Source organism: Meleagris gallopavo, chromosome 1 (genome assembly GCF_000146605.3).
Source record: "Meleagris gallopavo isolate NT-WF06-2002-E0010 breed Aviagen turkey brand Nicholas breeding stock chromosome 1, Turkey_5.1, whole genome shotgun sequence".
NCBI lineage: Eukaryota > Metazoa > Chordata > Aves > Galliformes > Phasianidae > Meleagris > Meleagris gallopavo.
The window spans coordinates 12343403-12357221 of NC_015011.2; the positions used below are offsets into that span (position 1 = coordinate 12343403).

At 37.7% G+C, this 13819-nt stretch overlaps 1 protein-coding gene across 1 annotated transcript in view; it reads right to left on the minus strand.

Annotated features, from left to right (window-relative positions):
* The window catches only part of ORC5 (origin recognition complex subunit 5), a 47894-nt gene extending 35208 nt beyond the window's left edge, over positions 1-12686 (minus strand). The window contains exons 1-5 of the mRNA XM_010728784.3: positions 12631-12686; positions 9001-9184; positions 8122-8214; positions 5824-6021; positions 2136-2210 (exon numbers count right to left, since the gene is read on the minus strand). Coding sequence (XP_010727086.2) covers positions 2136-2210; positions 5824-6021; positions 8122-8214; positions 9001-9111 — 477 coding nt within the window. The 5' untranslated portion in view covers positions 9112-9184; positions 12631-12686. The remainder of the gene's footprint in view (positions 1-2135; positions 2211-5823; positions 6022-8121; positions 8215-9000; positions 9185-12630) is intronic.
* Between the last annotated feature and the right edge of the window lie 1133 nt (positions 12687-13819).

Here is a 13819-nt window from a genome sequence, read left to right on the forward strand (position 1 = left end):
CTTTATCTCTTGTCATTTCATTGACAGATATGCTTTCCGGGGTTACAGAGCTTCAGTACTAGACAATACCAAGTTCAATCCATTCACTCTTTGCAGAATTAAGGCAGCAATTTGTATTGGTAATCAAACCCAGACTTTCAGAACAGATAGGAAGAGTTAAGAAGCAAAAGAAAGCTCAGATCTTTTTAAAACCAAGCTAATGCTTTATTTTAAAGGACAGGTGGTGAGCAGGAACAGAAGATTTTTGAAAACTGCCCTTCTTTCCTTCTGCCACATCACAGTGCTTCAATGCAGCTCTAAGTATATTCTAAGAATGCTGAAGTCTTATAGTGTAAACTCTTAGACATTGCCTACAGAATAAAAACCATAAAGAGCTATGTCAAATCCCCTACTGATATAGGATGTTTAACATGAGTTATGAAAGATTTGAAAAGTTTATTTCCCTTCTCCAAAATTTCCACTTCTTGCTAAAATGATACCCACCAGCATTTTTATTGTTTCTTCTTTCTCTATTTGTATTCATCTATTTCCTTTTAACGAGCCCACTTTTCTACAGATTTCTTCACCAGACCTCTTTCCCAGACCTCCTACCATTTTAGCTAAGAAAAAAGCTAAGGTATTTCGATTTCTGTTCCTGACAGACCTTCCAGTATGAAGAACCTAAGTCCTTTCTATCATAATCCATACAGAAATCAAGCATTCCATTCTTCACAAATTATGCCCTGTTCCACAAAATCTCTGATAACAAAGAACCTTGCCTCCTAAGCATGAAAGTAAATGATGAAGCAACTTTGCCCCACAACATTCATCTCCCTGCACATGAGTTCAACATCATCCAGTTCAGAATACAGAAACTACGATACCAGCATTAGGAAAGGCTAGCAAACTTATCTGGAGATCACTTTTGAACTTGAGGATGCTGCTTTAGCATATTAAAAAAAAAAATCATATGCTTTTTTGGTTCCTGAACAGTGGGGGCTATGCTTCCCTCATTTACTGTCAGTTTGTTTCTGCTTTAGGGCAGCAAACTCTACAACACGGGCAAAACGGACAAGAAGGACCAGAAAAATGTATCAGCTGCCAAGATTAAAAACATAGCTCTGAATAAGACTTCATTCAGTAAATAGTGAAATCAGTGTCACCAGAAAATTACTGAATATCATATATAAATTCTTGAGGTACAAAAAAAAAAAAAAAAGTCTTCTATTTACCTGTTCGGATATTTCAAAATACCACCATTTTCAGGTTTTGTTTTCTATTTATTTCCAGAGAATACACTATCTTTACTTCTTCCAAGGAATAAGCCCATATACTTCAGAAGTGAAAGAGGATAAGATATGGAGTTTAACTTCAAATCAGAAACATACTATGGTGTGATTATAGTAGAAATGTAAAAACCTTCTGCCAACATCAAGCACATTCTCAACTGCTGAGCTGAGCAGGTGCAACCACAAGCATATGGTTCTTACTGTTCTGAAAAGGCCATCAAGAAATGGCCTGAAGTTTTATGTGGGAGAAAACTGAGGAAAACAAACATTTCTTGACGTGCAAATTCATGCTTCTGATACTGAATTCACTCTATTTGATTGAGATCTCTGAGTCAGCCTGATTCATATGTAGACTTTGGATCCCCACACCAACATTCACAAACGCTAGAAGGATTTTTTTTTAACTTATCTATTGTTGGTACGAAGTATGTAGTATGTAGAACTGTGTTGAACTTATGCCTGATAACCACAGTCTTCCTTTTTTGCTTTTTTTTTTGGTAGTTATTACAGGAGTTTAAATGAAGTGCAGAAAAAAATCACATTCTTCCTAAAAACAAAAACAATCAAGAAAAGGCCGCTACATATCAGGCATCAGTGTCCCTGTCAGAAGGCATTATTAAACTTTACTTTTTTTTGTTTATATTGAAAGATAAGATAGACCTGCAAATGTTTAAATTCTGGTTTACTTTCTGATTTTGACCTCTGCCAGTTGCTTATTTTTTAGAAACCAAACAGACAAACCGACCAACCTGCAGCTTTTCTAATCTAAGGAATCACTTTTTATCATGAGCCTGGACAGACAGATATCTCACATGTGGTTGTCCTGAATGTAGGAATCATATGCTATTTTTTCCTTGAGATACTCACCAATTCTTGAAGCCTAAGAAATGCTGGCAGGACATTTGCTTCCATTTCCCTTAGCTGTTCTGCTCGATCCAGTACCTTTAATAAATAATGATCTCATTACATAGAAAATATTAACCTGAACTCTCTTGCTGACTTGAAATCTGCTCTCAGCTGCTGGAGACACATTTCACCAATTGCTCTCAGACAAGAGGAAACTAAGTAGGAAGTCATGTTAAGAAAGGAACATCAGAGAGATTATTTCTTCAGGTGTGCTTCCAGAAAGCTCAAGCATCTCTGCCTTCCAAATGAAAGATACAATTCCCAGAAAATCACAAATCACAGAAACACCAAGGTTGAAAAAGACCTATAAGATCATCCAGTCCAACCATCCACCTATCACCAATAGTTCTCACTAAATCATATTCCTCAACACAACATCCAAACGTTCCTTGAAAGCTACATTCTTATACCTAAGGGTAGCAAGAATTAAGAAGTACATACATAGATCAAGAAATCTGTAATATTTATAACCACTGAAATCTCAATTTTCTCCAAAATTATTCTTTTATTAAAAATTGGGTATTACTTCAACTCTATATTAACACACTTACTGTAGGAGAGTTGTCTTTTACCACTCATAATTTATGTCTCTAAATAATTAAGAGCTACCACTTAATATCTTCAAGTAGCTAACATCTGGTGTTCATACAACTGAATTTTGAGAGAAACTTTTCTTATCATAGTTTGTAGCCCAGATATTTACAGAATTTAATTGTATTTATGTAAACCCTGTGTAGTAATAACAGATATGTTGTGTATGTATAGCTTATACAAGGAACACCAAACAACTGGACGTTTGAGCCTATAACAAAAAAACACAGGAGCACAAAAACATTTGTGAACATCTTTCAGAAAAAACAAAAACAAAAACAAAAACACAACTTATTCCACTATACTTCGAATCTTAACAGGAATGAAAAAAAAACCCACAATCATTTATTCTATTCACTACTCACAATAACAACGTAAGCTCTGAAGTTCTTTACTTCCTCTGAATTACTGCTGTTGAAAGAGAAACTGTCGGTCTCTGGAAAATTGCATTAGTCTATTCTTTTACCACATCAAAATACTAAAACATCTATTGGTTCTGTTGTTCACAGTAAGAAAAATAATTTTATGTGGACAACCAAAGAACATCTTATGAAAAGGATATTTAAAAATAAAACTGAAAAAAAAGGGGGATTGTCTCTGAGATAATAGCTCAAGATTCTTGGACTACCATAGTTTTAAATAAACTATAATACAACATGATTTTATAGTGACATCTGTATTTCGTTCATATAGTAACCAATTTCAGGGATGAGAACAGCTGACTAGGTTTACTCAGAATTGCTTGAAAATATTTTTACTAACCAAACACTCCTTATTAGGCCCAGTAACAGGCAATACTGCATACCAAGCTTTAAGCTCTTGACTTAAGTAGATGGGAAACAAAGTAGAGTTTTTATTCACAACACGCAAAACATACTGCAACTGTGGAATGTGTCGTGTGTCATGGAAATGGCCAACACAGACCTATAAACCTACATGTACTTTATTATTTATTTTAATGCAAATTTGTCATGTTTTTTTAAACCAAAAAGTATATTTTACCAATGACTGTTGAGCAACAATAAACTGCAGGTTCTTAATTCTGTATAGCACTAAATACTGCAGATGTATAAATGAATAGAAGTTATATTTGTTCTATTTTTTTCAGACAGTTATAAAGAATAAAGTCTTTTTTTTTGTAAGTAATCACAAGCATGCAGTACCCGTGCTACAGTTAAAAGAAGCATTTAGAATCCTTTGCTTAAAAGTAAACATTGATATTAATTAGGCTGAAACATTAGATTATTTAGCACCAAAATGAAATAGAAACTGGCTTTGCCAGTTCATGTTACCAGCATACTGGTCTTCCATCAGACTCAATTTAAGCCATTCTATCACAAACCCAGATGACACAGGTTATACATGAATAGATTTCCTGCATTCCTGTCTGTTCCCATGCAGAACAGAACTGAAATACTAATTTAATACTTAACTCTTTTGATTCAGCAACTATTTACCTGAAACAATTGAAACTTTCTAATTATTTAATGCTTTGCTTTCTGTAACTATTGTTCAGGAACATTCTGATTTCCAGATCAATAATAATTTTAATATAACACTTGATGCATTCTTTACTGATGCAGAATAGTGCAGAATAGGCTTTTTAATTCAAATATTCAATTGAAAAGAAGTAAGGATTTATTATACGTTTTGTGAAATTTCCTATTACTGTGCTAAATTCTGTTTTTATGGAATTGTTGAAAGATGTCAATACCAATTTTTTTTATCTGTATATTAAATTGAATTATTTATAAGTAGTTTATTATATATTTTAAGTATTGGTTTGGAGTTGTTTTTTTTTTCCAATTTTTGAAGAGTAAATTTTATCAACTTCATGAGCTTCATCAGTCAGCATTGCTTCCTCTAAACATAATATGAAGTTATTAAAAATGCTTTTACATCCATTAAAAAAATACTCAACCATAACCTGTGAAACAGAGTGTAGAATTTTCTGTGTAATTCTAAACTTCTTGTTTGACTACAAAAAAGCAAAGCAATGTGCTCTTTAACCGGTCTGAGAAATGTGCAAAGTGATAGTCCAGCTGATCAGACTTCCAATCTTGAGTCACTTTCATGTTTTCTTAAATAATAAATTTGACCTCGTTTAACAAATTATTTAATTCCTAATACTATGCTGAAAATTCAGTCCGTGTATTTTGTAGGTTTACTAAGTATGCATGTATACATCACTTACAGATCACTATACTAAGAGAATTTATTCAACCAAGTGAGAACTAGGAAAAGTTTTGAGGAGTCTACGTTCTTTCTTTAGAGCTCTTGCATGCCTCATATTTATTTCAATATTCATCCGTTGACACAATCAATGCTATTACTGTTTACTACTTGATGTAGCTAGATTAGCACAGTACCAGTGCTCTAGTCCCACACTGATTCAATCATACTTGTAATCTAAGTTCTCGTATTTTCTTCTGCAGACTGCTTCTTTCTTCCAAGCTTACTTACGTATGTCATCAAATCTTTCACTGCAGGATATTTCTGACATCTCAATGTTAAAACCTCAGTTCTTGTCTCCAAGGGCAACAGTCTAAAGACGTAAGATTTTTACATTTACAGAGGAAATTGTACATTTTAATTCCTTAGTATGACTTCTGACTTAAGTCTACAGTAGCAATTGTTGTCATTTGTGTGCACCATAATGCACTTCATCCCTGCTTCCTGCTTTCGCCTTTTCATTTGTGAAATTACCTTCTTCACAAAGAAGTACCTGGGTGTGACTTAAGAACTATGAAACAAATATAGCCTCTCTATAGATAATAATATAAGAGACTTAATTATACAGTATAATTTATTGTAATTACTTACTATGTTAAACAGCTTTGTGTATAAAAAACTCCAAAAACATGAAAAATACACGTTCACCTGAAGACAGTAAGCCAGCTGGAAAAAAATCTACTTGGTATCAACAGATTGTGAACAAGGTACAAAAAAGAATTTTGTGAAAACTGTTCTAATACATACATTGCACATACAAGTTATTGACAGCAACTGGATCCACATAAGCAAAACAAAACCTAAGCACTAAAAATAAATTACTTACAACATATACTGTTTGATCTTGAAGATTTTGACTCGTGAGAGCTTGTTTAAACAGACGCACAAAGTCATTGAAGGTATCACAAGGCACAGGAGAAGCTTGTTTTGTTTCAGAAGAACCATTGTGCAACTGGATGAGAATTTCTTCTAGAAGAAGTCGTGAAGTAAAGCATTCCACACAGTTCACAAACACATGAGGAAGCTGGAGGGGATAAAAATATCCAACTTCATTTCTATATTGTATTTATAGTGCTTTTTCAATATAAACATTCCAAAATCAAGTTTCCCTTCCATATGAAGCACTGAAAGAAACAAAACACTGCCAACAGAAGAGAGCATAAACAAACAAAAAAATCTCGCTGTAGATAAATAATTACTGAAATATCTAGTCAAACTATCACATGTCATAAGGTGATGAGAGATCTGACAAATCCTCACACAAAACACGCGGTGTACCTTCCAATTATGTTTTAAAATTTCTCTTTTGAGAGCAAAACATAGAAAGAACACCAAAGAGCATTTTGATCAAAGAAAAGACATGACAATCACAACACATTACAGCCTCATAAAACAACCCATTACAAACTGGATAGTATGAACTTTTCAAACTCATAAAGAAAGTAATCTAGCAGCACACACTTCAAAGAAATTACTCAATGCTTTTGGCATTCATTGCATACAAATGACCCAAAGATGAAGTGCAAGATTTCACATAAGACATGTAATAAGCCTGTTTGTGCAGAATATTCTGCACAAATCTGAAAAATGTGCATATATATTTATGTGATTATTTATATGGCATTAACCAATTCCAAATTAAGATGATTTTACTTAGAAAGTAGGAATCCTTGATGTGAATTTTGTTTTGCATTCGTATGCTCCTGAAAAAAATTGTTGATTCCAATTAGTTGATACAATTCACTTATAGCTAGCCATCCAGCTACAACACCGCTACAAACATTTATTCAAGGTACTCAGTTCCTCCAAAATTTTGAAATAAGTAGCCTAAATAAGTGGTTTTCTTATGTTAAAAACAACAAATAGCATACATTAAAAACCACAGTAAAGCAGTATGATTCACCAGGAGAGGTTTAGGTTGGATATCAGGAAAAACTTCTTTACAGAAAGGGTTGTTAAGCACTGGAATGGGCTCCCCAGGGAGGTGTTGAGTCACCATTCCAGAATGTGTTTAAAAACTGGATGTGGTGCTCAGGGGCGTGATTTAGCAGAGGGCTGTCAGAGTTAGGGTAGTATGGTTAGGTTGTGGTTGAATTCAATGATCTTTAAAGGTCTTTTCCAATCTGAACAATCTGTGATGCACAACAAGCTGTGTTTGAAGGACCTAGAAAACCCAAAACAATTAGCCTATGCAACACTGCTTCAAGATTTAAGATGTACTTTTCAAGATTATCAAGATTTTCAAAATTTTCAAGATTTAAGACTGTATTTTCTAAAGTGAAGATCTTCCTGCATCTACAAGCAGGATGACCAGAATAAACCAAATATGCTACAATGAATACAGTGTTCTCCTTCAATCTGCAAAAGTATCAGAACAAACGGCAGCAGCCTTGTATTCAACCAGTGATTTTCATTATTTCATTGACTTAATTATTATTTTTTTTTAATTTCCAGCTTGTACCTTTGCTCAGAATGCTAATGACTGAACCATAAATTCAAACTTTTGGGACTACATTTAAGAGATTATGCACACCCAACTGAACATAACGGAAATTAGTTTGTTAACAAAAAGCAAAATTCTATTTTGGCAAAATCTTCTTACTGTTACTCATCTCCTCTCACAGCTGCTCCAGCACTTGGCCCCCAACATTTTAGGCTAGGAACAGCTTTGCAATACATGTCCACAAAGACTGATGGGACATTCGGGTATCACCAAAATTACATTTGTGAAGCTTCATTAAGTCATTGTTTTTTGTTTGTTTTTTTTTTAAATACCCAAATAATCTATTAAAGGAGAATTACAAGATAGAAAAAAGGTTCGCTGCATTACATAAGCAACCCCTTGTCACTGAAAGGCTATTGCAGGTTAAGTCCTTTTTGGAGAGAGTAAGAAAATAGGTTGCTTTTTCTTCCTCTTTTAAACTTTTCTAAGAAAAATTATTATTCCATATGTTATATATTATTCTGTACTATTTCACACTAACTGGGGGGGGAGGGAAGTCAAGGCAGAAATGGCTGAAGAAACAAATCACTCTAGGAAAGCAGACATACAGCGGAGGATTATGTTTTCATCAGTCCTCCATTACAAAGTTCTAAATTCAGAATCAAATGTAAACAAACTCACCTGTAATGTGTTTAGAAGAGTCTTCATCACATAGGTCTTTCCACTAGATGTATGTCCGTAGATAAAGATGGATGGAAAACTCAACTGCTGACGCTAGGGAGAAAAACAAGTTTGAAAAGAAAATGGTTGCTACTTCGATACCTCTTCTGCTTTGTACTGTTGTTTGTTTGTTTTCAACAGAGGATTTACCAATGAAGTGTTCCCACAAAAAAAAAAGTTATCTTTGAAACTGAGGTATAAAGTATAAAATACACCAATTAACATGAAACAAAACTTGATCACATTGATACCATGATCATTGAAATGCTAAGGGAATAAGTCTCAAGAATCAAAAGTCACATAAAGCTACCTATGAAAATGCTGTAGTGCGAGGACACATTTTTCATGAAAGACAATTTAAAGAGGAGCAAATAAGAAGAAAAACAGTAGACTCTTAATTCAAACTGATTAAATAACAAAATTCTGGCAAGGTAAACTGGTAACCTTTACATTGCCATAACTTCTACAAATACAAGATGCTTTTCATTAGCACTACAAAATCTTATGGACAGCAACGGAACTACCAAGAATCACGCACCTAAAATTCAGACATACAGATACAACAGTTGCAAATAGAATTTCTATACAGACACTTAAAAAAAGCACCCCGGAACTTGAGACCAGGGAAAAAGACAGTCTTTCTTCCATTTTTGGAACAAAATTAATACCAGGAACTATCATGAAGAAACAAGGCTACAGAGACAGTAAAGTACTAATAGCTGACTAAAGAAACGAGATGTACCCAAACTACATTCATAATAACATCACAAAACTGTACTTTTACTCCGAGATAACAAAACATCGTTTTTCCACTCAAATACACAACATAGAAAGCGCTACCTCTCCAAATATTGACAGCAACATGGACACTTGGGATTCTCGACAAGGCACCAAACTTTCCAAGCAAAGGAGAGTAGCTGGTGGATAAGCTGGGTGTTCAAGAATAGGCATTTTGAAGTTCCTGTAGTTGGGATCCTAAACATGAATGTTCCTCCTGAGATGTGGAGATGAGAAATAAGGTGATCTGGAAAATAAAAAGTTTTAATTATGATTTGCTGCCATATATCATAAAGGAGAATAATAAGCAGGAATTTCTATTACATCTAAATAGATATTCTAATTCTGGACAACAATATGAAGACAGCTGCACCAAAAGAAATGCCTTCTATTTCATTTGTTGTCCCACATCAGAGGCAAATGTTGGTGATATGGTGGTAAATTCCCACCAACGAACTTCCAGGGGCGGACTTTGATCTGTTCAGGGCGCTTGTAGCGCAGGTCCCTTAGGAGTCGCTCCTTCCTTAAGGGTAAAGGGTCCAGGAAGCCCGGACGCTCCTCAAGATGGAAATCTTAAAGGCATAAGAACAGGCTGTCCCTGAGTGCTGTAAGGCGTGTCGTAGGGGTAGACAAAGGGTGTGGGTGAGCTGGGAACTACTGCTTAGACTCAGGGAGAAAAAGAGTCTACGTCCTCTGGAAGAAGGGACAGACTACTTGGGGGGATTACAAGGGAGTGGCTAAGGTATGCAGGGAGGAAGTTAGGAAGGCAAAAGCCCAACTTGAACTCAGATTGGCCACTGCAGTAAAAGACAATAAAAAATCCTTTTATAAATATATCAACGGCAAAAGAAGAACCAAGGATAATTCTCATCCTATACTTGATGCAGCAGGGAATGTGGCCACTGAGGACAAGGAGAAGGCTGAGGTCCTCAATGCCTTCTTTACATCTGCTTTTAGTAGCCAGACCAGTTATCCTCTGGGCATTCTACACCCTGATCTGGAAGTCTGGGATGCTACTCAGATTATACCCCGATTCAGGTGGAGACAGTCAGAGAGCTCCTCCTCCGTCTGGACTGTCACAAGTTCATGGGACCAGATGGGCTACACCCTCAGGTGCTGAGGGAGCTAGCTGGGGTGACTGCTGAGCCACTCTTGGCCATCTATCAGCACTCCTGGTTAACTGGAGAGGTCCCGGAGGATTGGAGGCTTGCTGATGTGACTCCTATCTTCAAGAAGGGTCGTAAGGAGGATCCGGGGAACTACAGGCCTGTTAGCCTGACCTCGGTACCAGGGAATGTAATGGAGCAAATCATCTTGGGTGAGATCGCACAGCACGTGCGTGGTGTCCAGGGGATGCAGCCCAGCCAGCACGGGTTTGTGAAAGGCAGGTCATGCCTGACCAACCTCCTCTCCTTCTATGACTAGGTGACCAGGCTGGTGGATGAGGGAAAGGCTGTTGATGTAGTCTACCTAAACTTCAGCAAAGCCTCTGACATACGGTCTCTCACAGCCTTCTTCTGCCCATGGTCTGGAAAAGTATACACTCCTTTGGGTAAGGAACTAGCTAGAGGGCCGTGCCCAATGGGTAGTGGTTAATGGAGTTAAGTCCAGCTGGTGACCCGTTTCAAGTGTCCCCTATGGCCTATCTTGTTTAATATCTTCATTGATGACCTAGATGAGGGGATTGAGTGTAACCTCAGTAAGTTTGCAGATGACAGGTGGTGTTGATCTGCCTGAGGGTAGGGAGGCCCTACAGAGGGATCTAGATAAGCTGAATCGCTGGACTGAGATGAATGGGATGAGGTTCAACAAGGCCAAGTGTCGGGTCCTGCACTTTGGCCGCAATAACCCCATGCAGCGTTATAGGCTTGGGGATGAGTGGCTGGATGATTGTGAAGAAGAAAGGGACCTGGGGGGTGTTGGTTGATGCTTGGCTGAACATGAGCCGACAGTGTGCCCAGGTAGCCAAGAGGGCTAACAGCATCCTGGCCTGCATTAGAAATAGTGTGGCCAGCAGGAGCAGGGAGGTGATCATCCCCCTGTACTCAGCACTGGTGAGGCTGCACCTGGAGTACTGTGTTCAGTTTTGGGCCCCTCACTACAGGAAAGATGTTGAGGCTCTGGAGTGTGTCCAGAGAAGGGCAACGAAACTGGTGAGGGGTCTGGAGCACAAGTCTTATGAGGAGCGGCTAAGGGAGCTGGGATTGTTTAGTCTGGAGAAGAGGAGGCTCAGGGGAGACCTCATTGCACTCTACAACTTCCTGAAGGGAGGTTGTGGTGAAGAGGGGTTTGGCCTCTCCTCCCAGGCAACAAACAGAACCCGGGGGAATGGCTGCAAGTTGTACCAGAGGAGGTTTAGGTTAGACATGAGGAAAAACTTTTTCTCTCAGAGAGTGGTCAGGCACTGGAATGGCTGCCCAGGGAGGTGGTGGAGTCGCCGTCCCTGGCAGTTTCAAGAGGTGCCTGGATGAGGAGCTGAGAGATATGGTTTAGTGCCTGTGGTAGCAGTGGTAATGAGAAGACAGTTGGACTAGATGATCTTATAGGTCGTTTCCAACCTTATGATTCTATGATTCAATATTCCATTATATTTTGTTGCTGTGTGACAGATGGCAAAAGAGAAGCAGTCTAACAAAATGGCATCTGATGTTGAAGTGCAGATGAAGCAAAGGTGCGTCACTGAATTCCTTTACGAGGAAAAACATGAACCTGTTGACATTCAGACACTTGCTGAATGTCTAGGTGTTAGCACAAAGGAAGTTGGACCATGTGGGCAACATTTTTCTAGCAACAATGCCATCACAGTAGCTATGAAACAGTGGTCATCTCTGCTGGAGCAAATTTTTACGTATGGCATGCAGGTTCTTGTTCATCGCTGGCAGAAACACATAGCTAATGGTGGTGACTGTGTTGAAGAAATAGTGTTTTGTAGCTGAGGATTTGCTCTATCAAGCAGTGTTATTATGCTCTTTGTATCTATTGTAGTCTCCACTGAAATGAATAGGAAGCATTACTTTTGGAGCAGTCACATACTATGCAGGGCTGAAAGACCTCATCAAAATTGGGCTTTACTATGTAAGGCATTATATGGCCATTTTCACATAAGGCAGATTCCAAAATTTCAAATAAAAATGGAAAGGTATGCAATATATCAGCAAATTGCTATAATAAAGAATTATCACATTTAACTAACTGGAGAAACACATATTTTGGTCTATCTTTACACACATTTAAAAGTAGCAAAGTAATAAAATAAGAAAAGCAGATTAGTCAGAGATGATCACCTGGACAGCCAAAAAGTTAGGATCTGCAAGTAACAGGGAAGAGACAGGGCATAAGGAAAGATGAGGATGACAAAATAAGAGCTCTTCAGATGTTAACATGAAAGCATAGCAAACTAAGCCTTAAAGCAGCAGTAACGTACAAAGAAAATTAATCTGATGATGAAGGTCAGAAATACTGATCAAAAATAGTAGAAGCTCAATTACCAGACCAATCAGGCCCAGGTAAAGCTGTAACATTGATCACACTCTTTTAGACAGCTAGAAGTCAGGAAATACTGAAGATCTGACTGTTCATTCACTGGAACAGCTTCATTTTAGTTACAAAACACAGAAAAACAGCTCTGTTCTTGTTCTGCACCTTCTAAAACTGCTGTAAAGATACCACATAAGTAAAGAAGTTTTTACTCACATTCGTATGGAACTTTCTGTGTTTCAGTTCGTGCTTGTCACTGGGCACTATATATATATAAAAATAATATAAATACATTTATAATATAAATGTATATTTGAGACTTTTTTCCTTTTTTTACACTTTGCCTTCAGTATTTTCAACATCTCAGCGTTTCAAATTACACACTTATGTTTAAGTAAGCACATCAGATCTAACAAGGACTAACTCAAAAAACTACGTTTGAATCAACCTGAAAAACAGAGAAGTCCATAATTGCAAGTATGAGAAACTCAAGTAATGCAGCTATAGAAAAAAAATGCATGGTCGTACATATCAGGCAATTTTTTTTTTCTGCATACCAACAACCCTTTCTATCAAATCAGCTTTGAAAAGGTTTGCCTGCTTGTCTCCTGCATCAATTTAAGTGTCTTCAAAATTGAAAGAACATTTCTAGAAAAGAATAGCTTAAAGTTTCTCACTACAAATGAACTAGAAGTAACTATTAAAGATGGAAGGAAAATACTCAGCCTCCACAGGAGGGGACAATCAGACAGAAAGTTTTCGAAAGAGCTGAAAGGCATGTGGTGTGAATGTAAGGGCTGCTCTGCAGTGACTGCACTCCCCATGGCTCAGCACAGTGCCTTGTGCACATCTGAAGCCATTTGAGATGCAGAACAGCTTAAATCTGCTGACAGTATCCTATCTGCCAGCCCATGAAGATGCTTCTCAGCTATGTCACCTTATGGCAAACACATTTAAAAGGAAAGAAAAACTTGCACCTCTACTGACTATATACAGGTGTCTAGTTCTTCAACAGGATCTCATTCTAGAGTCCACATGAAAAAGGGCATTTGGAGCAAAGTTTTCAAATTTAATTCAGACTAAATGGCAATGCTGGCATCACCAGCCCAAGCTCGAACTCAGAATGTTCCAAACTGTGCTGGAGGCGGTACGTGTGGCTGCAATCAGAACAAGAGCAGCACGTACCTTCAGGGTGAGCCTGGTGAAGTTGCAGAAGGCACCACTCAAGCCAGACGGCACGGCAGGATGTGACACACGGTGAGGATGCCTCTCAGCTCACTGCTTCCAGAATACCTACCCCTGGCGCGTCTTTCTACACTTGATCACCAAAATTGAGCTCGTAGCCCCGCTCTCCCCCCGCCCCACAGGACAGCGGCTCACAGAGACGTCCCGTCCGCCGCGCCAG